The 23,333-nt window shown below is 39.2% G+C and overlaps 2 protein-coding genes and 1 long non-coding RNA gene across 4 annotated transcripts; 2 read left to right on the forward strand and 1 right to left on the reverse strand.

The window, feature by feature from the left end:
* LOC110437634 lies at positions 2,460-5,019 on the reverse strand. Its single transcript, XM_021466131.1, has 4 exons — positions 4,992-5,019; positions 4,451-4,882; positions 3,365-3,372; positions 2,460-3,337 (listed from the first exon to the last, which is right to left on the reverse strand). Exons 1-4 carry the CDS (start codon positions 5,017-5,019, stop codon positions 3,326-3,328), a joined length of 480 nt encoding a protein of 159 aa, XP_021321806.1. The 3' UTR covers positions 2,460-3,325.
* Positions 5,484-9,866, forward strand: LOC110429647. The gene is made up of 5 exons (XR_002446753.1): positions 5,484-5,814; positions 5,921-6,090; positions 6,415-6,473; positions 6,550-6,621; positions 8,837-9,866. It is a non-coding gene; the product is annotated as an uncharacterized LOC110429647 (long non-coding RNA).
* On the forward strand, positions 17,572-21,100 carry LOC110429859 (serine/threonine-protein kinase HT1-like). 2 transcript variants are annotated; one of them, XM_021446545.1, is made up of 7 exons: positions 17,572-17,870; positions 18,101-18,503; positions 19,361-19,482; positions 19,665-19,873; positions 19,983-20,157; positions 20,276-20,410; positions 20,553-21,100. In XM_021446545.1, exons 2-7 carry the CDS (start codon positions 18,239-18,241, stop codon positions 20,757-20,759), a joined length of 1,113 nt encoding a protein of 370 aa, XP_021302220.1. In that variant the 5' UTR covers positions 17,572-17,870; positions 18,101-18,238; the 3' UTR covers positions 20,760-21,100. The 2 variants fall into 2 exon arrangements, with proteins under 2 accessions (XP_021302220.1, XP_021302221.1); XM_021446546.1 differs by having other exon boundaries at positions 17,585-17,870; positions 18,104-18,503; positions 20,553-21,005.

The following is a 23,333-nucleotide window of genomic DNA, read 5'->3' on the forward strand; positions in this document are numbered from 1 at the left end:
GAAGACCGAGGAACATATGATGAAGAAAGAAGGTGGGAGAAGGATATGATGCTTGAGCAGCGCAAGCTTAAGATGGAGGAGGTGCGGCTGTAGTGGGAGCAGGAGCAAAAAATTATGTTTTGTGATGTGACAACCATGGGCGATGATCAAAGGGCATACGTGAAGGCGAAGAGAGCAAAGATTGTGAAGGCGATGAGTGCTAGTGTAGGTGAGACGGCTAGTGATGAAAGTGCAGTGTAGGTTTGGTGAGAGTGGAGTCACTTATGTCAACTTATGTTTGTCTCTGTATTTATCCGTATTTCCTATAGTACTTTATCTGAGTGAAATTGAATGTAAGTAGAAATTTTCTGGAATATGCATTGTACACCTCCTGATATGTTCCTGTTTCCTTTAAGTAAATGACAGAGAAAATGGTATGTGGAACTCTGGTTTCAGAATCTAAATCCATGCTTGTTTCCTGTTTGATTTCAGAATGCTGGTTTCCGAATGGTCATACTGATATGCATTGTGAACTCTGGTTTCAGAAACTGACAATAGAAACTAGATATCCTAGTTTACATGATAAATAAAGTTTGTATGTGTGTTTGGCCTAACTAAACTGTGCTGCTGAAATCTCTAGAACCATAAATATGAGCTGTCGGATTTAGTGGTGGAGCCAAGATTTTATAAACTTGGGCGTAATGTCATACTAATACTAACAAGATAAACATAACACAAGATTGTAAGAGAGGTTAAGTGCTAAGTGAGCAGTGACTCGCTGACTAAGTTTAAGTATGCTTAAGTATCACTAATCCCTTAAGAGTTATGTGATGTAGTAGACATTACAATTTTAATCTTAAACCAAATAAACAAAGGAGAGAGTAGAGAGCAATTGAGAAAGAGCAAATGAATATCCTTGTCTATCTCTCCTCTTTCCTTTTTATAGAAAAGGTGTGAGGGAAAATTTTCATAATTTCCCCTAATAGGGTTTGTATTTTTAAAAAATATTTTTAGAGAAATAATTATGTCACAATGTTATGTGATTGGACTCTGTAGACACTATTATGATTCCTAACATATATTATTCTAAATATATAAATATTAATTGTATAGGTGCTAATTTGTCAAAAGATATTAGAAAGAAAAAAATAGAAGTTGCTAAAAAAAGAAATGAAAAATAAAAAAGAAAAAAAATGTATGGGCTTTTATTTAGTGGCCCATCAAACCCACGCACCGCCGACTCCTTGCAGCGCAGCGCCGACGCTAAAGATGTCAATTTTTACCCGAAACCCGAAACCCGATGGGTAATTACCTCATTAGGTAAGGGTATGGCAATTTTGTTTACCTATGGGTAAGATAATGGGAAAAAAACTTTACCCAGCGAGTAAAGCGGGTAAGGGTATGAGACTGCATTGCCCATACTCGTTAAGCCATGGGTAATTTTAACCCGATTCAATAAGTTAGAATCATGGGCCAAAATCAGCATACACAACCCAAGTCCAATAAAATCATATATAATGTTGTCAAACCCTAGGCCCTCACCTTAGTACCTCACCCATCCGCTCCCTCCTCTTTCCCCTATCTCCTTGCGGCGGCCACACAACACGAGAACTTGTGAATTTTGCCACTTGTTATCTACTAACGATGGATTTATCTATTAGATTACTTGATCATGTGTTCATGGAGCTTGTATATTTGATGATTTTATTAATGACTTGTGATGCTTTGGCTGAAATTGGAAGTCTGAAATATTTAAATATGTATTTATTCTTTTGCAAGTATTTTTGGAATCATGGGTTAGGATAACCCATGGGTTACCCGTTACCCGTGTGGGTAAGGGTATGGGAAAAAACTATTACCCGTATATGGGTATGGGTAAATTAGTGGGTAAAGTATGTTCTCGTGGGTAAGAGTATGGGTAGCATATAGATAATTACTCATTGCCATCTTTAGCCGACGCTCTATCTTCCTCGCAGCCCCGCTGCTCGGTCCTCAGCGCAGATCCAGTTTCGGCGGTCCTAGGATTGGATCTTCCGCGCGTCGTCCAGCGGAAGATCCCAGTCTCGGTGGCGGCCCCTCGACGGCGTCCAGCGACGGAGGGGCAGTCCCAGTCTCGGCGGCGGCGGTGGCGGCTCCCCCTCCCGCCTCTCGCCTCTCGCCAGTCGCCTCGCGCCTTCGCCTCCGTCCTCCGCGCACCGGCCGGCGACCCTGCATACGCACCTCCCTCTCCCCCTCCCGCCTCTGCTGTAACGTGGGAGCCCGGCCAGCTGCCCAGGGTGGCCGGGCCTTGGCTCCGCCGGTGGTCGGATTGGTTCAGACCATACTAGATTCTATCAAAATTAAAGGATCAACAGACTGATATCGACCATGTTGTGTTTGTTTCACTGGAACCAGTGGAAAGAACGTCTAGTAGTTCAGTGCTCACTCAAGTTGCTTATGCCGATGAGTTCCCTTTGTCATGAACATGGTGAACTGTGGATTAACAATAGTGCGGTTGTATATTACCCTTCATTTAGGTATCTACATTATTAACCTTGGGAAGACCTGGGAGAAGCTACAGTTGGTCGCGAGGGTCATTGTTGCAATTGAAAATCCCCAAGATATCTGCTGAAAGAGATATTTACTTTGATTGGTTCAGAGCACTTACAAATCTTGTTTGTCAAACTTTGTACAACCCATTAAGGAGTCTGCACTTGGAAACATTCCCACCATTGCCTTTTGCGACACTGATTCCCCTATGCGCTATGTTGATATTGACATTCCTGCCAATAACAAGGGGAAACAGTGGCTGTCTGTTCTGGCTGCTTGCCAGAATGATCCTAACTAGGCGCAGTTGCAGAATATACTGCTCCAGGGACTGACAACTGGGGCGCCGATTGGGGAACTGGTGAAGCTGCATCTGCGCCTGCTGGCATTCCAGCTGCTGGTGCAGACTGGGCTGCTGCTCCAGGTCCAGTTACTCTTCAAATAATAATATATGATTTGCATTTGAAAATGAGACATTCAAATAATAATATATGATTGCATTTGAAAATGAGGCATCGGGCTTTTGACGGAAATAGTCATCATGAGACTCCACCGCATCCACTATGCGCAGAAAGAGCGACCTAGACATCCGAAACCTCCTTCTGAAATGTCTCTCACTGTATGCACACTGGTCCGCAAAGTAGTCCTGGTAGATGCGATTGTGACCTCCAAAATGTCCCGTGGCACTTTGCAGCGACCCGGCAACGATCCACGAAACTTTTTCTTGTGCTTGTTTCTCTTGGAGCCCTCAAGAAGACCAGCAATGATGAAGAGATCGTCAACATCAGATTCGTCCTCTTCATCCCACCATCGACGAGCTCTAGTTCCAAACCTTGAAAGAAAGAATCTAGTTCCAAACCTTGACATCTGCCATAGCAACAAAAAAGGAAAAAGTTAATAGAAAAGTTTGTATTGCTATTAACACAAAAATGTAAGGTGCAGTAAACAATAAAAGGATGCTCTGACTACAACAAAGAAACTGATTATTCCTCAAAGAATAAAACAAAGGTGATTCCTAGACACTAATCTTTAAGCAAGGAAAACAAAATTAGCAAAGTTACCAGAACTGATCATGAGGAGCAAAGTGATGGCTGGCAGAGTGGCAGTGGCACCTGAAGGACTCCAAACTCTGAGTAGCAATATGTTGTGACCTCTGTCATGTCTTACTTTTTACATAAAGTGTATTGAGCTATCAGTTAATTCACGAACATTTATGGAACTGTGAAAACATGTACAAATGCCCGTATTAAAAAAGATGAACATATGGATAGCATAATTGAGGAAGAAGGATGGGCTTTGCTGTTTTTTTTTTATCGGACAAGATATGAAATGCCATTGTTCTGAATTTAGCTTACTGTTATTGCTGTGAGAGGGGGCAAATTATGAACCAATGGTGTTCAGATTTAACTTAGCAGCATAATCAGTATTGTTCAGTTTCCTTCCCAAGTCCAACAGTCCTAGATCAAACACAGCAGCACAATGGCGGAAGCACAATGCACATTTCCAGAGACCACACCATCGTAACAGCCCGACAATTTTCACATCACTCTGCCACCTGTCGTTTGTCTTATGTTTCATTGCATATGCAATTACTCATGCAATCGTATCCATGAATCCTATGCCGCTATCAGCATAACTGAGCATAGCGGCGATCTTGCTGGCTGGTTGTTACTATTTAGTCTATTCTTCAGACTCTGATAATTTTAACTTGCACATTTTGTTTCCTTGTTAAAGCCACCAAAGAAACACTAACACCCAATAAATTTGTCGAAGCTCAATACCTCATATTTATGTTTGTAGAGGTCCAGGATATGCATTTGGCGCTGAACATGTATTCCTACTTTCCTAGTTTCCTAGTTTCCAACCATGGCTACCAGTGAATGCTGCTTCAAGATTTACATACCAAAACAAGTTACAAGAAGTGAGATTATGAGCGAACTAGTACATCGTTGCTTGCCTGCCGGCTTGCTTCTGGGGTTGGCTGCTTCCCCGCCGCTCTTCATCTCCTGCTCCGCTCCAGTGCGGCGGTAGGCCACGCCAGGTGGCCGCCGCAAGCCGCGTCGGCGAGCCAAGCAGCCGCCGGATCTCCTCTGCCCAGCCTCCCTTTTGCCAGACGCCGGGTCGCTCCTCTCGTCCGCTCTCCTTGTCTTCCCCTCCGTGGAGGCGACGCCCGAGTCGCCGTCGCCAAATCGGCGGCGCCTGCGTGTGCACCACTCCTCGACGAAGGAGATCACCACTCCTCGACACGGACCTAAACGGAAGCTTGGGCTCCTACGCGTGCGCGTGTGCAGGCGCGGCGCACTGGCGGGGTGTCGTTGCTGGCGGCGGCGCGCGGGTGGGGTGCTGGAGTTTGTTGTCAAGCAGATAGTTTGTTGGGCTGGAGTTAAAGTGATTTTTGGGCCCGTATTGTATGCAGCCCAGCATGCAAATGAAATAAAATAGAGGCCCAATTTGCATGCTGGGCTGGAGTTGCTCTAATAACAAACCAATTCCATCCAGAACTAATCCAAACATAGTTTGAACCGAACGTAGCAATAAAGATTTGGCGGTTATATATTAGAGACAGATTTGATTTAGATATAGTATATATATATATATATAATTTCATAACAAAAGTTATGTATAAAAGTTCATAATATTTTCTATAAATAGGTCGAATTTATAACAAAATATACTATAATCTCCTACAACTAAAAAGAACAAAAGTAAGACTACCAGATGGTGCGACTTTTTTTGGGTCGCTCACCCCTCCTCTACCTGCGAATCCGCCCGTAGCTATAGTAGGAGGCGTGGAAGGGTATAAATTGAAAAAGAAAACAGGAAAAGATTCCTGATGCAAATTTACGATATTCCTGATGCAAATTTACAACCAGGGATGTTGAAGAGTGTGAAATGAAATAAAGAAAAAGAAAGGATTCCTGATATAAAATTTCTTTTAGTCGCTCAGCCCCGATCCCGCGGCGCTTCCCTCTCTCGCCCGACCGTGCGGTGTACCTAGCTCCGCGCTCCCGAGCGCATAGTCTTCCTCTCCTTCTCTTCCTGTGACTCGCGGACTCCTCTCTGATCTCCCACATGGACAAACCCTAGCACAGGACACCAGGCGAGCGAGGCCGCCTGCCCAGGACGTCGGCCACCACCGTGTCGGCACCTCCCACATCACGAACACGGGTGTGGATGAAGGATTGAGGCATGTGGCAGGTGACGCCCCTTACCCTCTTCCTTCTCCAACAGACGGCATCTTGTCCGACCTTTGCTTACCTCCCTCTCTCGCCGCCGCCTGATGAGTGGTGCGTCTCCTTTGACACCCTGGTAACAACCATGTCCTATCCTATCCTTTCCCATCCCCCAACTCAAACTTGATTAGTAAGAGTTTGGGTTCAAGGCGACTTGGATTTGTGTGCTTGCATGTGTGTAGAGGTCCGTCCACTTCGCGCGGCCGCTACTGAGTACTGACCACCACCCAATCTATCGACAAGGGATCTGCAGGAGATGCTCCCCTTTCCATTTGTGTGTGGCATTGACATCGCCACGGCTCTAGGCTAGACCTACTGTTTTTACACGGCGCGTCTTCAATCAATGGTGAAGGTAATTTGCTTCCAGAACATAATATTGGTGGCAATCGTGTTAGGTGAATTTGGTTCGGTGATTTGTGTCTGTCAAGTCCTATTTGTGTGTTAGGATTGGCATTGCTAGGAGGCACAAATCATGCATAATTACAGTCATCTGCAAGAGCTCTTCTAGGAATATAATGAGGCCAAATCTTCTGATCCAGAAAATCCAAAAGAAATTCAGATACATGTTGATGTGATTTCTCTAAAAGTGGCTCGTTTTGCTGTATTTTCGTACTTATATGGCTAGGCTCTGACACCTCAGCTTCCTGAAGATATTAATTCTACCACATTTCAACAGTTGTCTATGGAAGTGGCCCAATCCAGTGATACAGAGATGTCTGGTACAGAGTATAGCAAGTGAGCATACATTATCACAAATCCAGGTGCAACATTGCTCATTAATCTGATAGTTTTGATAATTTTGGTTTTGCAGAAGCAAGGGTGTGCACCAGTAGCATCCTAGAAAACAGGGCTAAGTGCCCTATTGAAAAGGCCCTCGTAACAGGTGAAACATTCTTCTTATTCTATTTAATTTTACAGTTGGAAAAATAATGCATGCAAAATTTGAAAAGACTGGCAGATTGCCCACTTAAGAAGCTCACCCTCCTCGCTATAGGTATATGTTCTTTTAACTTAAGACAATCAATATTTAATGCTCTGCCTAGCTTGAGTGAAGCCAAAAATTCATTACAGTTTTTTGTGTATAAATAGGTATGCACTTATTGTGATCGCTTCGCATACTGATTCTTTGAATCCTTTTCATCGTCTGCGACGAAACTGAATTGTGTGTTTAATTTTAGGTGATGCTATGGTTAATGTTAGGCCTTACTCAATATAATTGTTGGATGAACTATATATGATGTACATAGAGAGGTGCATTGTGTCTTTTTCGGGTGCATTCTATCTAGATTCATATTAAATGTGTCATTTGTGTAGCAGTATCATTATAATACTATAGGTATTATAATGAATCCCTACCTTGCCCAGATCAGTACTAACCTTTATATGAACCTATAGGATCCATGATATCACATATAGTTTGGTGCATAAATGTTGTTTCATTTTCTTATTGGCATGGGAGGCCATCGAGATGGTCTTCATGCACCAAAGCATTTTTTTTGCATGCTCATCGAAATTGTTGTTTTTGTTGTTATAATTTATGTTAAGCTCTGGTTTAATTCTGCTATTTTTATTGATAAAAAATTGCAATTTAGTATATTGAATTGGACTGCATGCTCATCTTTAGACGCTCACTGAGCATGGGTTTCCCTTCTGATGCCAGTACACATCTGCTGAATTAGTATCCTTTTTACTTTGGTGTATGTAGGTTGCAAAAGTTTACGAAGTACATATATAGTAAGATGTACGATAAACAAAATGTAAGATAATTAGATAGAGTTCATATTTCTTTGTATATGTAAGTTATCATTTGGTGTGCTAGCTAATGGAGGAACTCCTCTCTGTTCTCTCTGTACACTTTACTAATATATCTATAGGTTTGTTATTAAAATAAAAACTCCACACAAGATTCTTATTTTAGGCTTACCTCCTTGTCTGCTAGATTTTGTATGATGCGGCTTACTTCATTCACGCATGGATCGTTGCTGCATGCATACAAGGCCTCACAGATGCCGCTGCTGACACTTGTGAAGGCTATAATCCTATAATAACTTTTTTATTTTATATGATTTTTATAAGAACGAATAAATAGTCTTCAAATTGATTTTATTTGAGTGGAGTGAGTATAAGAAAAAATCAGGAAAAGGGAGGCATTTGTATAATCATCTCCCATGTACTATGCAGCAGTCACCCAGAAGCTTTAGGAAACCTTTAACACCATGCCAACACACTAAGAAGGTTAGTTTTAAATGGGAACCCTGGTCACCGCTGCTGCAGTGAAATTCAATTAGTTTCTGTGCGCTCAGATCAAATACAAAGAAACTCCTTCCCACATCTCTCTTCTGTTTTATTTTTCCATGGATGCTGGAAAAAATAGCATATGTATTTGACAGTTTGGCTTGGGTGTCCTCTCACCTTCAGCTAATTATCTTGTTGCTGTACTTTTTTTATAACATAGTTAGTGCTTAATCCCCATAGGTACATATAACTACAAGTGGTGCTTAACGGATTTAAGGGGCTTTGAAGTTTGAAAAAAATATATGCTAATGAATTATAACTCAATAAATGCCCAGTGCCTATTTTGTCAACGTCCAGATCAAGTACCGTTGTCCATTCCTCTGAAACTAGCTTCATGGATGCAGACTGCAGAGTGATGTAAAAATTGGTAGATCTATGTAGAGAAGTTCCGTATTCATGGTACAAAGGTCCTACTATATCTACGTGAATCAAGAATAGTGTTTAGATTTCTGGTAGATAATAGTAAATTACTTTCAAATTAAGGTATGGTTATTTACGAAGTTGTGTTTGACTTATTCTAGCGCCTTAATGCACATTTTGTTGGTTTCATCTTCTGAAAAGCACATGACTGAAGAATACCCTTAAAACTTACTTTTTCTTCCATGAATAAGTCTTTATTTTTGTACAGTTTATTAAGATATTTGGAATTTGCCAGTATTAGCTTATAACTATTTTTTATCGCATGTTCTATTGCAGCTGATGTTTTGCATGGCTCTCAGAAGCCAAAACTTTTTTTGGTTTATAGTGATGCTTACATTGTAGTAATAATCTGAACTTGACAAGGATGTTAGTTGCCATTGTAGGTCACCAGTGGCTTGCGACAATTTCCTGATGCTTCTTGCAGAGATTGTGCAGGTCATGCTAGACATGTGCTATATTTTGCAGGAGTCATACGGTAGCTTCAAGGTAAAACATATAGAAAATTGTACTTGTAGTGCATTTTGGAGTATTCCATCATAGACTAATTCAATCCTACATCCTACTTCAAGAATGTTATTCTCAAGTACCATTTAATAATGTGTAGCGGCCTGCCAAGGTTAATTATATCCTTTTGATAATGTGAAGTTGTGTTTTTTTGAAATATAAGAGACTGAATTTTCTCATTACTGTTAAGATAGGGATAATTATAAGAAAAATAGAAAAAGTCATTTTGCAAACCTTTTTCCATTTGGAATAGTTCCATATATATAGTTTTCAAAAATTTTGCCTCATCTTTTAATTTATTTTAGATACCTTTTTCTTTTACAACTTTGACATTTGTGTAGCTGTTTTAGTCACCCAAGTTAGGTTCTCCTGAGATCTCCAAGTTTCTAACAATGGTTAATATTGCTAATATGTTATCCTTTTAACAAATCCTTTATGGGGGTCAAGCACTCGCTCTTCGGTGCTCCAGCAGCTTAAGGAGTATGAGAATGGACTCGTGCTTGAAAATAATAGACACATCATTTCAAAGCCTACCTATCTAACTGCAAACTTTTTATGGCTATCAATCTCGGGTGTTGTGACCATAACTGATAGTGCATTCCTGATGGTGTGGTGGTGAAGCCAATGCAAATTGGTGGGAGAGATGACTTGCAGTGTAAATAGTCTTCAATGCTATGATGGTCAGATTAGTCAAACATTTTACAAACTTCAGCACTATGCCTGAGAAATGTAATCCATTTTAATGCCTAGAGTTAGTGAGTGAATCAAGTTGTGTAATTTGGGTGACCTATGAGAAAAATAAGTTCTGTGAGTAGCCAGATGTACACAATTTATCTACGGATTGTATACAGTTTATTATCTACGATGGAGAGCTTGAGAAATATTATTTGAAATCATAATGCGTATGAATATTTGTATTTACTGAGCATGTGTACATTATATTTACAAATATTATTTAACAATGCACGGGCATCCTTTCCATTCAGCTCTCATCCGCGACAAGTATAAGATAAAATGCATAGGTGCTAATTGCTATCTATTTCAAGGTGAAAAACTCAGAAGTTTGAGTTGCACAGTGCAAATTTACTTCAGTTAAAATATTAAGCATTCATGTATGAGAATTCATAGATGGTGGAACCCTCTAACCTGTTCAAAAATATATTGTGAAATTCAAAGAGCTCTTCTTCCATGGCTTTGATCTAACGCGGGTTTTGATCCATTTGTGTGGGGGGTTTCGCAGTGTCATGTAGAGCTAGCTGATGAAGGTGCTGAGCAGGCGTGGAATGGCACAACCGTGACGGAACTAAGTGTCGCGGGCCTCTCCAGGTAGCCTCCGCGTGGAATACTCCTAAAGCCACACATATTTATACGGTAAATATAACATACTTTGTTTTTAGGTTTTGTGACATAATTTTCAAGACACGCAATATTACACATGTGACAAGCACGAATATTTACATATATACTCGAGCCTATGTATAGGATAGTATGGAGATGCAGCAGAACTCATTCGTGAATTTATTGGCGCATAAAAGAAATGTTAATGTAAAACAATATCTTAGCCACATCACGAAAAAAGTCTATAAAGTGCAGTTCGTGAGCCTGCCACACCACGCTCTTGTGTTGATTTCATAAACTTTGTTTTTTAGATTAAATAACACTTTAACGTTTAACTTTTATAGTATTATTATTTTATCGTATGATCCGTGTATTTTTAGTATAAATTGTTAGCTATCCCGTAGCAACGCACGGGCATACTACCTAGTCACATATTAAAACGCAGTTAATACGCTGGTAAATTGGACAGTTACGCTGCACGTGCGCGACTTGGCACGCGGACGCGACGCACCAAGTGCAGCGTGGACGGCGGCGGTATACGTCAGAGTTGAAGTTCTCCCCTGGACACGCGGACGCGACGATCCGAAAGCGACTGCACACGCGGGCCGATCCACTCTGTGTGGCGCAGAGAAACGCATGCACGAGCTGGCCTGCCACTGCCAGGACCATTGTCGTCCGCCGACGTGGCCGGACCGCCGCGTAAAAGCGGCCGGGAACTCATGCTTCTATGACGAGGTTATACATCAGGCGTTGCTTAGGGCCTGTTTAGATTGTGGATGAAAATTTTTTGGGTGTCACATCGAATGTGTCGGAAGGATGTCGGGAGAGATTTTTACAAACTAATAAAAAAAACAAATTACATAGCTCGTCAGGAAACTGCAAGACAAATTTATTAAGCATAATTAATCTGTCATTAGCATATGTAGGTTACTGTAGCACTTAAGGCTAATCATGGAGTAACTAGGCTTAAAAGATTCATCTCGCGATTCTCAACTAAACTGTGTAATTAGTTTATTTTTTTATCTATATTTAATGTTTCGTGTATGTGTCCAAAGATTCGATGGGATGGATAAAAAAAATTTTGGTGGGGAACTAAACAGGGCCTTAGTTTGAAAATATTTTGGATTTCGCAATTGTAATATTTTTGTTTTTATCTAATAAATATTAATCAAATATAGACTAACTAAGCTTAAAAGATTCATTTTATAACTTACCGATAAACTGCGCAGTTAGTTTTTATTTTTTTGTCTATATTTAATATTCCATGTATGTGCCGCAAGATTTGATATAACGAGAAATCTTGAATTTTTTTTTGAGTTTTGGGTGAACTAGCCCTTGTTCAGTTCGCAAAAACTTTTGGATTTCGATACTGTAACACTTTCGTTTTTATTTGACAAACATTGTTCAATCATGAAGTAACTAGGCTTAAAAGATTCGTCTCGCGATTTACAGATGAACTGTGCAAATAGTTTTTGTTTTCATATATATATTTAATGCACTTTGCATGTGGTATAAAATTCGATGTGACGAGGAATCTTAAAAATTTTTATGAACTAAGGCCTTGTTTAGTTCCGAAATTTTTTTGGATTTCGCTACTGTAGCACTTTCGTTTTATTTGACAAATATTGTCAAATCATGAACTAACTAGAATCAAAAGATTCGTCTCACGATTTACACACAAACTGTGTAATTAGTTTCTGTTTTCGTCTATATTTGATGCTTCATGCATGTGCCGTAAGATTTGATGTGATGAGGAATTTTGAAAACTTTTTGAATTTCGGGTGAACGCCACAAAGCGGGCCCGAGGCTTCTCGTGGCAGTGTTTGACTCTGCGCCGCATGTGCGTGCACGCGTGGCGTCGACGCCTCTCGACTCAGATCCAAAGTCAAACACAGCAACCGACCGGGCACGTACGCCTGCCCAACCAATTGTTCAATTCGATTCGGCTTTGTTTAGTTCTCAAAAAATTTTGTAAATTTTTTCAGATTTCCCATCACATCAAATCTTTAGACGCATGCATGAAGTATTAAATATAGACAAAAATACAAACTAATTATACAGTTTGGTCGAAATTGACGAGACGAATCTTTTAAGTCTAATTAGTACATAATTGGATAATATTTGTCAAATACAAACAAAGTGGCACTATTTCTATTTTGTGAAAATTTTTGGAACTAAACAAGGTCTCACTTCCATTATTCTTAGTTTCTTATTACACACTGCCACGACGTACGCCAGCTGATGACGGTTGAAATTTAGTTTATATTTATGCTAAAAAGTATCATTTACTAATTTATTATAAAAAAAACTGTATAATAACTGATTAGCAAATTTACATTTATTTATTTGTTTGTTTTTATTAAGTTGGAACCTTTTTTTGTTGCTTTCTACATTAATCTACATGATTCTTTTCTTAGGATATGTTTTTTTTGAAAGATATGCTTGTTCATTTCCATAATCCCTTTCAAGCTTCTTTCTGAACACACGATTTCACAAGAAAAAAAGTGTAGGAATTTCACAGGAATCAATTTATTTTTGATAAAAAAAATACAGAAATGGAATAAATTAAATCTCCATTCCAAAAGGGGTCTCAATGTTTTGCTTCTTTCGTTGTCTAAAAGAAGTTTTTCTTCTTTGCACCCCTTCTCTTTGTATGTTTAACAAGTACTGTAATACTATTTATTAATTAGTTGAAACAATTTTACTTTTGGCGTACATATATTTGACACGAAAAACCGATATGGACCCAAATTCATATTACTTTAGGACATGCAAGATGCTCATAAATTATCCTTATTAATCTATATTAGGAAAACAAATTCAACGATATACACCTAGCAACATGCAAACCACTGGTACATGTATGCAAAAACCAATTATTTATTATATGAGTTTTTCTAGAAACACAGTAAAGGTACAAATAATGCTCATATTCCCTACAAGCATTGTCTGACCAATAGATCGAGTTATCCTAAGATGCTCCTAGAGTATTAACATTTGGACGTCGTAAGAGATAAACATATACAGTACATCATATATATAATGCTCATTTGGTACAAGTATTATCATTTTTTTCTACAAACATGGTCAATCTTAGAATAATTTCGCTGAGGACAACTCAAAACTCGAAACTCATTATAAATATATGAGTACTTTGAGTTATTTTTTTTAGTAGTTACGACATAGGTACTTGATTAGATGTACTATTTATGCATGCTAATTCGGAAAGATCAAGCAAATTGGGTCAAACCCACGGCGACAAGTAAAGGTACAAATGATGCACAAGTTTTCACATCAAAGTACAAAGGTCAATATCATATACTTTATGTGTTCTTGCCAACTTGTCCATTAGCTGAAATATTCCAAGGACCAATAATGCACTTTGAAAACAAAAGGACCAATAATGCTCAAAGTAACAACCGCTTGTAAACACATGAATTTTCACAATAATTTATCAAAATAGTTCAATGGCTCCATGGATGGGAAATATCCTGTGCAACTCAGCTTCATATGCAACCTATGCAACCACCAATTAAGACCACATGATCTAGATCTAACGTCTGAGGTTTTTTTTCACTTAAACCCTTCCATCTGCATATACACGGGTTAGATTTAAATCCACAGGTGGAGGGATTTAAGTGAAAAAAATCTCAGACGTTGGATCTAGATCCTGTGGCCTTAATTGGTGGTTGCATATGTTGCACACGAAGATGGGTTGCATATGATACGTTGCCTTCTAGCAAGGCCTAAAAGTAAACACGACTGTTTTTTTTTTAAAAAAAAGGCCGCCCAAAGTATATATTTGCATGTGCACACACTATCCAAGTACACGGAACAATGATGTTTATAGCATATTCTTGGAGAATAATTCTTCAGAATCTCGAGTGATGAGAAACCTCAATATATATAAGCTAGACTTGTTCATGTTTCTATATTTACAAGATGGTTGCTCAATCTATATCAGGAGGAGTTATATATATTTTGAGCTCCCACATGCCGTAGAAGGTAAGAGTGCAAGACCAGAGTCGGAGCTAGAAATGTTTTTTCCCCTTTTTTTACAAACGGTGTAGTAGTACAATTTTCTTTTTAAAATTGATCAAATTTTAAATTTTTCAGTAAAAATTGTAGGGACTTAAGGGGTCTTGTCCCCCTATATCTCCGCCACCACACTAATAGTGCAAATCGCAATGATTAGTCACTTAAGTGTTTTTCCCAAAAGGGTTTTAGTTTGATTTGGTCATTCAGACGATATCAATATATCACATAGTGCTTTTGACGCGATGCATGCATGTAAAAAAGTCGTTTTCATATGTCAACATATCGACATACATGAAGCGGATAATATTTATTTTCTTGTTCTTTCTAGGTCGATTAGATGCTTGGGATGTAAAGGCAAATGAAAAATGTCCCACATAGAGTGTCGTAATAGATGAAATCATTTTTCATAAATGAGCCTTTTTTGAGCCTTTTTTTACATTATTATTGTTGGGTCGCAATCCATTTGAATTGATCATTGGGCGTTGAATCAAATAACTCACGTTAATGCTTCCTTGATTACAAATGTAAACCCTTATATGTTTGTCTTAACTAAGTCAAACCATTTTGAAATTTTGATCATAATTATATAAACACTCATATGGACTCACAATACAAAGTGATTGTCAAGATTTATAAATATAAATCATTATCTAAAAAATTATAAATATAAATCTTCTTTTTAAGATCATATCTTAATGTAAATATTTCCAATCAATGTGACACATTGGAAATAGCACATGGATTTATAATGGTTGTAGTATTATCCTAAAATCTAACCGATTAATAACTAAAATGGTTTATCACCGTGCAACGCTTAAATGGTATGTAAATAGGCTAAACAACTGTTTAAACGAACAATAGATGATAGAAAGTAAAAACATTATAGATTTGCTTATTCTCTCATCTAAATAAGATTAATCCTCGTCGAAGCCTGTTCGCTGGTCTAAAAAGCCATGACTGAAAATACTGTTCGCTGATTTATCATAAAAAAAACACTGTTGATTGACAGAAAAAATACGGCTGATAAAACAAAAAAATGGGTCCGTGCCCCCTGCAAGTGTAACAGCCACTGTGCATCCGAAATGTAAATATTTCGTGCCTGTGCAAACAGTGTGCATTCAAAATTAAAATAATTCGATTCCTGTGTCAACACTATTTACCCAAATTCTAAATACATTTATTCACTGTACAACACTGTTTAGCCGAATTTACATATTTTGACCCTGTTCACATAGCCGGCATCGCAGCCGGAGTCGCGCTAAAAGCTTATTGTCGAATCTACCGATTATACATTAGTGTTTTTCTCTTAACAAATCAACGAATAATATTTTTTATGGCTTTTCAGGCAAAGGAAGAGGGCCTTGAATCAGCGTTACTAGAAATGTGCTAACTGAACTGTAATTATTTGGGTGACTACATTTATTCATTCGCATCATATTTACTTGCTTTGAAATCTGAACTTACTGTAATTCTATGAGTTTTGGATTGACCTAACGAGGCAAACAAAGCAAGACTAAGGCCTTGTTTAGATCTATTTTTTTTAGATTTTGCTACTTTAGCACTTTTATTTGTATTTGGCAATTATTATCCAAACATGTACTAAGTAGGCTCAAAAGATTATCTTACAAATTATAGGTAAATTGTGTAATTAGTTATTTTTAATCTATATTTAATGCTCCATACATGTGCCGTATGGTTCAATATGATGAGGAATCTTAAAAAGTTTTTGGATTTTAGATGGAACTAAACAAGACCTAAGCACTAATTCCTCAATTGATATCTAATTCATATTGAACCATCCGTAATTTATAAATAAATAAAATAAAATAAAAATAAATTATTTTGCAATTGACTTGGCTCAAATTGATTTTTTTGCTAATATAAGTTGTTGACAAAAGCCCAACTATCAACCAAATTAATAATTAGCTACTAAAAATTAATTAATATGAATTTAAGGCCTTGCTACATCTATTAGCTACTAATACTGAAATAGTTAATAGTTCATAGCTAATGTTAGCTACTATTAGCTAGTTTGGTCTAACTAATAAAACATAGTTGTTAATTGGGTATTCAGCTAAAAATTAGATAGACCTATTTGATCCAAGAAGCTATTTATAAGCAGCTAACTGTTAGCTCTATGATTCAGACGGAGCCTAAACCTAGCTAATAGGCCACCTAAGTGTTACTGCACCATCTATTTTAAATTATAAGATGTTTTAGTTTTTCTAAATTTATAGTTTTTATCATGTACTTAGATATATAATGTACCTAGATAGTAAAAGCAATACATCTAAAAAGATAAAATATCTCATTTATTAGAACGGAGGGCGAAGTACTATCTTAATAGCTAGTCAAACTAACTAATACGACCCCTACCTTAAAAAGATGTAATTCTCGATTTAGATTAAGTTAAATTTCTTTAAGTTTGATTATATTTATAGAAAATATTATTACATTTATGATAAAGATCCTCAACATCAGGGTATTTTTGATACCTTGTTAGGTGGGATAATTTTTATCTAAATCTTCAACTGGTTGTTAGAGCATCTCCAAAATACTAGGTAAAATTATACTGTAAACTACAAGATTTAGCCATTGCGTAAAATAAAAATTCACTCAAAGCATAGAGTTCTACAATAATCTTTGTACAGAATAGCTAATGAGGACGGCATGCTATATACGACAAGCGAAAATTTAGGAATAGCGAACTTGCTATTTTAGCAAAACAGATAGCACACCTGTTGGACTTTAATTTTTTCTTTAAAAATATAAAAATATCCTAGATAACATGGATAGCATATCGGTTGAAGTTGCTCTTAGCTAACCAGTTCTAACTCATCTAGGCCCTAAACGTGGTTTGATAACTTTTAAAAACCATAAAACTTTTCAAATTTTGACGATAAACATACTCCCATCGTCTCAAAATCTCAAAATAAGTACTCATCTCATATTTCAAAGAGTCAACAAATCTTAAGATTGACTAAACTTATAAAAAAATATCTCGATATTTGTATATCTAATAAATATGTTTATATTATAAGAATATATAACACGATTAACGGATATACTCCGTACATCTGAATTTCAGAAAAAAATAGCTTAATTTCGGTTTTGAACCCAGCCCGGACACAGGAGTTGTTATTTATCGTGATGAAATTCCTTCCTTCAACAACAGGTGGCAGGACCAGCCGTGTCAACGTTGAAAACGTGGTTTAATCCATCTCGTAATTATTGCCTGCAATTCCGACTCCTCTGCTCTGACAATCCATCTACCACGCGTGCAAACTCCTCTTCTTCCACCTGCTCCTGCCTCCTGCGCCCCAAACCCACCTCGCCGTCGCCGTCGGCGCAGGCCGCAGCCTGTTCCCGGTTCCCGCCTCGCCGTCTACCGCGTCCCGCAGCAACGGAGCCGCGGCACCTCGGATTCGCCTCAGCTTCCGCAATACTCGCCGTCCTCCTGCTCCGCCGCCCCTCCCGTGTACTGGCGCTGGAGCTGCAGATCCACCGCGACCTGGCGACCGATTCCTCCTCGCGCTGGTAAGCACGTCCTCGCTTGCTCCGGCGGAATCCCTCGCTCTTTTCGGAGCTACCTGCAGTCGAATCCAAATCCGAATCTTTCTCTCTCTCCCCCATTGCGCGGCGATTTGCTTGCTTTGTTCTTGAGCAGTGTTTGTGCCCAGTTCGTGTCCCAAGATTTCTTTTAGGGGCTCAGTTTCTTGAATTCCGGGGAAATCCCGCCCCTTTACACCTCCTCCTCCTCTCTGTAGAAGAATTGGCGACCTTGGACTCCGCCCCCGGCGGCGCGGAGGGGGTCAACTGTGGTAGCAGCCACCGCGGAGGCTGCAAGCCTCCGGTAAGGGAGGGAAATTGACTTCTTGGAAGCCGGAAGCCGGTCCCGGGCCGCGATGGCGTCGATCGGCGGCGGCGCGTCGTCGGCTGCCGCGAAGAACGAGTCCTACGTGCGCGCCGACAAGATCGACCTCGAGAGCCTGGACATCCAGCTGGAGAAGCAGCTGGCCAAGACCTGGGAGAAGCACAAGGGGTCGTACAACCAGGGGCCCAGGGAGGACTGGGAGATCGACCTCGCCAAGCTCGAGATTCGCTACGTCATCGCGCAGGGCACCTACGGCACGGTGTACCGCGGCACGTATGACGGCCAGGACGTCGCAGGTACTACCCCTGTTCTGTTTCCTTATCCTCACTTCGTGTGCGGTTTATCTGTGTCTCTGAGATTACGCGGTTCGGCTGTTGCAGAGGATTTCTTGGTTTTCATCAGTATTCAGTAGATAGGTGAATCGTTTTCAATTTTCATAGTATCCGGACAAGCTAGCATGGCAAATGACACATTTATTATCAGCTGGTAAAATAAAAAAAATGAGGCATACATACATAAGTAACAAGCTCTTACTATATGTTTTGAATATATGTTGTTCTTGGTCCTCTTCTGTTATTGGCTTCTAGCAAAGAGTTGCCTCTGCCTTGTTTCACCATCCATGTGAGTTCAGAAACAATGTTTGTTCATGGATAATAATAGAGCTCTCATGTCGCATAAATGGATTGTAGCACAACTGCACAAGTGATCAGTATATAATTATGCATTATGTGGCAAAGAGCTTCTTTGCAGTGGTTTGTGTGTGAACTGTGAAGTATTTGCACCTTTGTGGATTCAGGTTTTTTCTTTTATTCTGAGGTTTTGATTGGCAATTCTGAAACCTGTTACAGCTTCAGTTTCTTAGGTATTACAGCTTCACTTTTAACAGGTGCCTGATTTTGGGGCATTTGTGGTGAGCTTATTCAGTGTCCTGGTCCTTTACGCAGAAATTGTGATGGTTAATTCCTGTAGATCATCTAAGACAGCAGCTCTCACTAGCATGTTATCCTACTGATGAAGTTACCTGAACCATGGGCATAATAAAATTGAAATTTGTACCTTTTCTAGTATGTTGCAAAGCTTTACCAAATAATCAACAGAATCACCTTGATCTTCGTATGTTTAGTTAATTACTTTTCTTTTATGACATATATAGTAAAACTATTGGATTGGGGCGAAGATGGCTTTGCATCAGAAACTGAAACTGCCACACTGCGAGCATCTTTTAAGCAGGAGGTTGCTGTCTGGCATGAGCTCAACCATCCAAATGTTACAAAGGTGAACATTTCTGCTTACTATGTTTTAGCACTAAGCTGCACACTCATGTATCTTCTGTGCAATGCTTATTCTGGAGTCAGGACTGTCACGTCTTGGTGCTGTCTTTACTCTTTAAGTAGTAGCCTTTTTCTCGTGGTCCACTTACATAGTTTGTTTACTCGTTATTTTCTTTATTATTGCAGTTCGTTGGTGCATCAATGGGTACTGCAGACCTTAAGATTCCAACCAATAGTTCCAACAGTGGTGGGCGCACTGAGCTGCCGCCAAGAGCATGTTGTGTTGTGGTCGAATATCTTGCTGGAGGAACACTAAAACAATATTTAATAAAGAGCCGGCGTAGGAAGCTTGCCTACAAAGTTGTTGTTCAGATAGCACTGGATCTTGCTAGAGGGTAAGCAAGATACATAAAAAACCTTTTTTTTTAAAAAAGAAAAACTTGGGTCACTATAGCGTATTTTTCTTGTATCTTGTGGTAACCATCTTGTTGGTCCCTTTTGCAGATTAAGCTATCTACACTCAAGAAAGATAGTACATCGGGACGTAAAAACCGAAAATATGCTGCTCGACACACAACGAAACCTTAAAATTGCTGATTTTGGTGTTGCTCGTGTTGAGGCTCAGAATCCAAAGGATATGACAGGCGCGACAGGGACACTTGGCTACATGGCCCCAGAGGTATACTATGCTACTGTTTTAGATTTGTACAAAAACGATTACTATCGTTGTATTCACGTTCTATATGAGGACAAGTGTTTTCAGCAATTGTTTGTTCTTTTTCTGTTGGTGTCTGCAGGTTCTTGAAGGCAAGCCATACAATAGAAAGTGTGATGTCTACAGTTTTGGCATATGTTTATGGGAAATATACTGCTGTGACATGCCATATCCAGACCTCAGTTTTGCAGACGTCTCATCCGCTGTTGTTCATCAGGTTTGTTTTCAGTTGCTGGATTGACTGTTGATAATTGTCCACATACCTGAACAGATTGGGCAGAACATATCAATAATGCTTTGTGTGCGCATATATGTGCCAAACCTTCTACAACCTGATGGTCTCCTGTTTGTGTGTGCAGAATCTGCGGCCTGACATCCCTCGTTGCTGCCCAAGCCCAATGGCGAACATCATGCGGAAGTGCTGGGACGCAAACCCAGATAAGCGCCCTGACATGGACGAGGTGGTGCGGTTCTTGGAGGCCCTAGACACAAGCAAGGGCGGTGGCATGATACCAGAAGGCCAGGCAGGTGGTTGCTTGTGTTTCTTCAGAGCCCGTGGTCCTTAGAACCAACCCTGTCCAGCCCTCCTCTCCATGCCTATACCATACTACAAAATTGGAGCCAGATCTAGGCCTTTATTGCTCATCGGATAGTTGATACCAAATAGCCCCTTCACTGTGCTGATTGCAGATAAGTTGATGACAATCTTTGTGATTGGTTGACACTCGTTATAAGTTTTATAGTGATGTGAATACCAGTCAGGAGTCCACAATACAGAGGGTTTCAGCCAATTCATGGTTGCATTCTCATAATGGTTTGTTTGTGGAAATCACATGATGGGCCCTCGAGGATGAACTGGGGAGAACAGGTTCCATGCCTGTGAAGCGATATGTGATATTCCGATCCACCGTTGTTTCAAATACTTGTACTGCGATACACGATACATGTTTTCCATTACTCGAAAATTGGTTTATATGTGATTGATTATTTATTGATAAAACAAAATTAATCTGTAACCATCTCTGCACAAAGTAAAACCACCACAACCACACTATATAAATTGAAACTATCACAACCATTTTTATAAAGTGGAAGAGCCACAACCATTTTGTACAAAGTGGAAGAGCCACAATTATTTTGTACAAAGTGGTATCTATTTACACTTGAGATATCCTCTTTACACTTCCGAAATGGGGTTATCTGTGATATGCATGTAGGGTAGCACATGGTGTATGGAAGGATGCGTTGAGCACCTATGTAGATAGTGGAACCACCACAACCATGTTTATCAAGTAGTGTCATCAAAGTCACTTCACAAAAGTAGAACTACCAAACCATTTTTATATAAAGTGGAAGTGAAAACACCATAGATGTCCTCTCTAAAAGGTTTCTAAGTATTATTATAGATTCATCATGAAACATATTTTCATAGTATAACTAGTGGGTATCATAATGTTTGACAACTTTCTCTATAAAGTTGATCAAGTTTGACTTATCTATTATGACTTATTCTTAACTATGATATTTGTATACATGTGACAAATTTAATTTTGAACCTTTGACTAGAACATATATTTATTTAAATTCTAACTTATAACACAATAGAATAAAGCTTTTCACCCAAGACATGTGACTTGTGACTCAGTGAATGGGCACAACTTTGGTAATTCCAGACTCATTTTATATTAAAAATCCACCTAAAAACTCAATGCATACTAAATTTTCACCTAGATAATGTAATTTATAACTCAATGTATTAGGATTTCCACCTTAAAATTATAGCCATCAAACCTTTTACCAAAAACTTCCAACTTATAACTTGACATTAAATGACTTCTCCACTTAAGACATGCAACACTTTAGCCTTGTAGTTTCTCATGCCTAAAGGTTGAGACAACTACAATAGATTATAGAATTCAAATCATATTTTGATACATGAATCTTTGCCTACATATGCCTTAAAAGGGCCATTGGAGGACCTTGTGTGGTAGCCATTTAGATGCTACCACATAAGGTCCTACAATGCAGACTACTAGAGGTGCACCGAGCACAAGAGTGATGAGAAAAGTGTTGCAGGTGGTACGAATGACAGCTATGAAACCATGTCCCTCTTCCTACTTAATTCCCTATCCAAGTTACGAACCACGCCACAATTTTGTTAGTATTTACCCGAAACTGCCATCGGCTTTTAAAGCCAAAAAACCTCACTTACCATTCTACCCTGACCCCTCTCACATCCATCTGCTCATTGCTCTTGCCCATAGGCGATTAGGGTTTGGGTGCGCCGCCATTCCCCATCTACCCCCACACCATCCCTAATTAAAACCTATCATCAAGCGGGTAAGATGCCAATTGCATCCTCCTCCATGACCCGTCATTAGCCGCGTCCCTGATTTAGGAAGACTCTAGATCGCATCTGAGCACTACTCGACGACCACCCAACAACGGTAGCTGGAGTATCATCAGGCTGCCGCTCGACCTCGTCGAAGTCTCCTCCAAGCTATCGTTCATCCTCGTCGATCCTCCTCTAGACCATTGGTAGGAGCGTTGATTGATCCAAGGCCGTGAAGGTGAGGCCAAATTTCTCCCTCCCCTTAGATCTAGATATGTGAATGCATAATTCTTACAAAAATTATTGGTATTATATATGAATGTATTTAAGACAACAAACACTGCACCAAGGATTTGATTCCTTTGAGGCCTACAACACAAATCCTCCGAATGGAAGTAGCTATAGCTATTGTATCTTTGTCATTGTTATTGATAGAAATTGCTGCACAAAACAAATGAAAAATTTATTTGAGGTGTACAAATTGATTGTGACTTACACATCATATTTTATCATTTCTAATTCTATTATATGTAAATGTTAAAGTTCTATATAACCTTGTGCAATTAATATTTCATTTGTTTTATGTCAACGCCAACTTGTGATCTAAGGCTATGTTTGTATGTATAAAATAATTCAAACAACTCACCAAGTTTCATCATAACCTTGTGAGAGAGATTTCTCATTAGGGGGTAACGTCTTGGCATGTTGGTTCTCTTCTAGGCATTTGTTTGCAAGATTTAAATGTGTCCTATGTATAGAATTTACAAATTTGGGTGAAAAATGGGAAGTTTCTATGTTTATTGTTGTA

This window comes from Sorghum bicolor, chromosome 8 (assembly GCF_000003195.3).
Source record: "Sorghum bicolor cultivar BTx623 chromosome 8, Sorghum_bicolor_NCBIv3, whole genome shotgun sequence".
NCBI classification, from domain to species: domain Eukaryota; kingdom Viridiplantae; phylum Streptophyta; class Magnoliopsida; order Poales; family Poaceae; genus Sorghum; species Sorghum bicolor.

What these genes read in the sequence shown, in the direction of transcription:
- LOC110437634 (XM_021466131.1), bottom strand. Translation starts at nt 5,019, where the DNA reads ATGTTTGGATTAGTTCTGGATGGAATTG. An exon ending in ATTAGTTCTGGATGGAATTG is followed by an intron (nt 4,883 to 4,991) that starts GTTTGTTATTAG and finishes CTTTAACTCCAG; the next exon opens with CCCAACAAACTATCTGCTTG.
- LOC110429859 (XM_021446545.1), top strand. Translation starts at nt 18,239, where the DNA reads ATGGCGTCGATCGGCGGCGGCGCGTCGTCGGCTGCCGCGAAGAACGAG. An exon ending in TGACGGCCAGGACGTCGCAG is followed by an intron (nt 18,504 to 19,360) that starts GTACTACCCCTG and finishes TGACATATATAG; the next exon opens with TAAAACTATTGGATTGGGGC. An exon ending in CATCCGCTGTTGTTCATCAG is followed by an intron (nt 20,411 to 20,552) that starts GTTTGTTTTCAG and finishes TTGTGTGTGCAG; the next exon opens with AATCTGCGGCCTGACATCCC.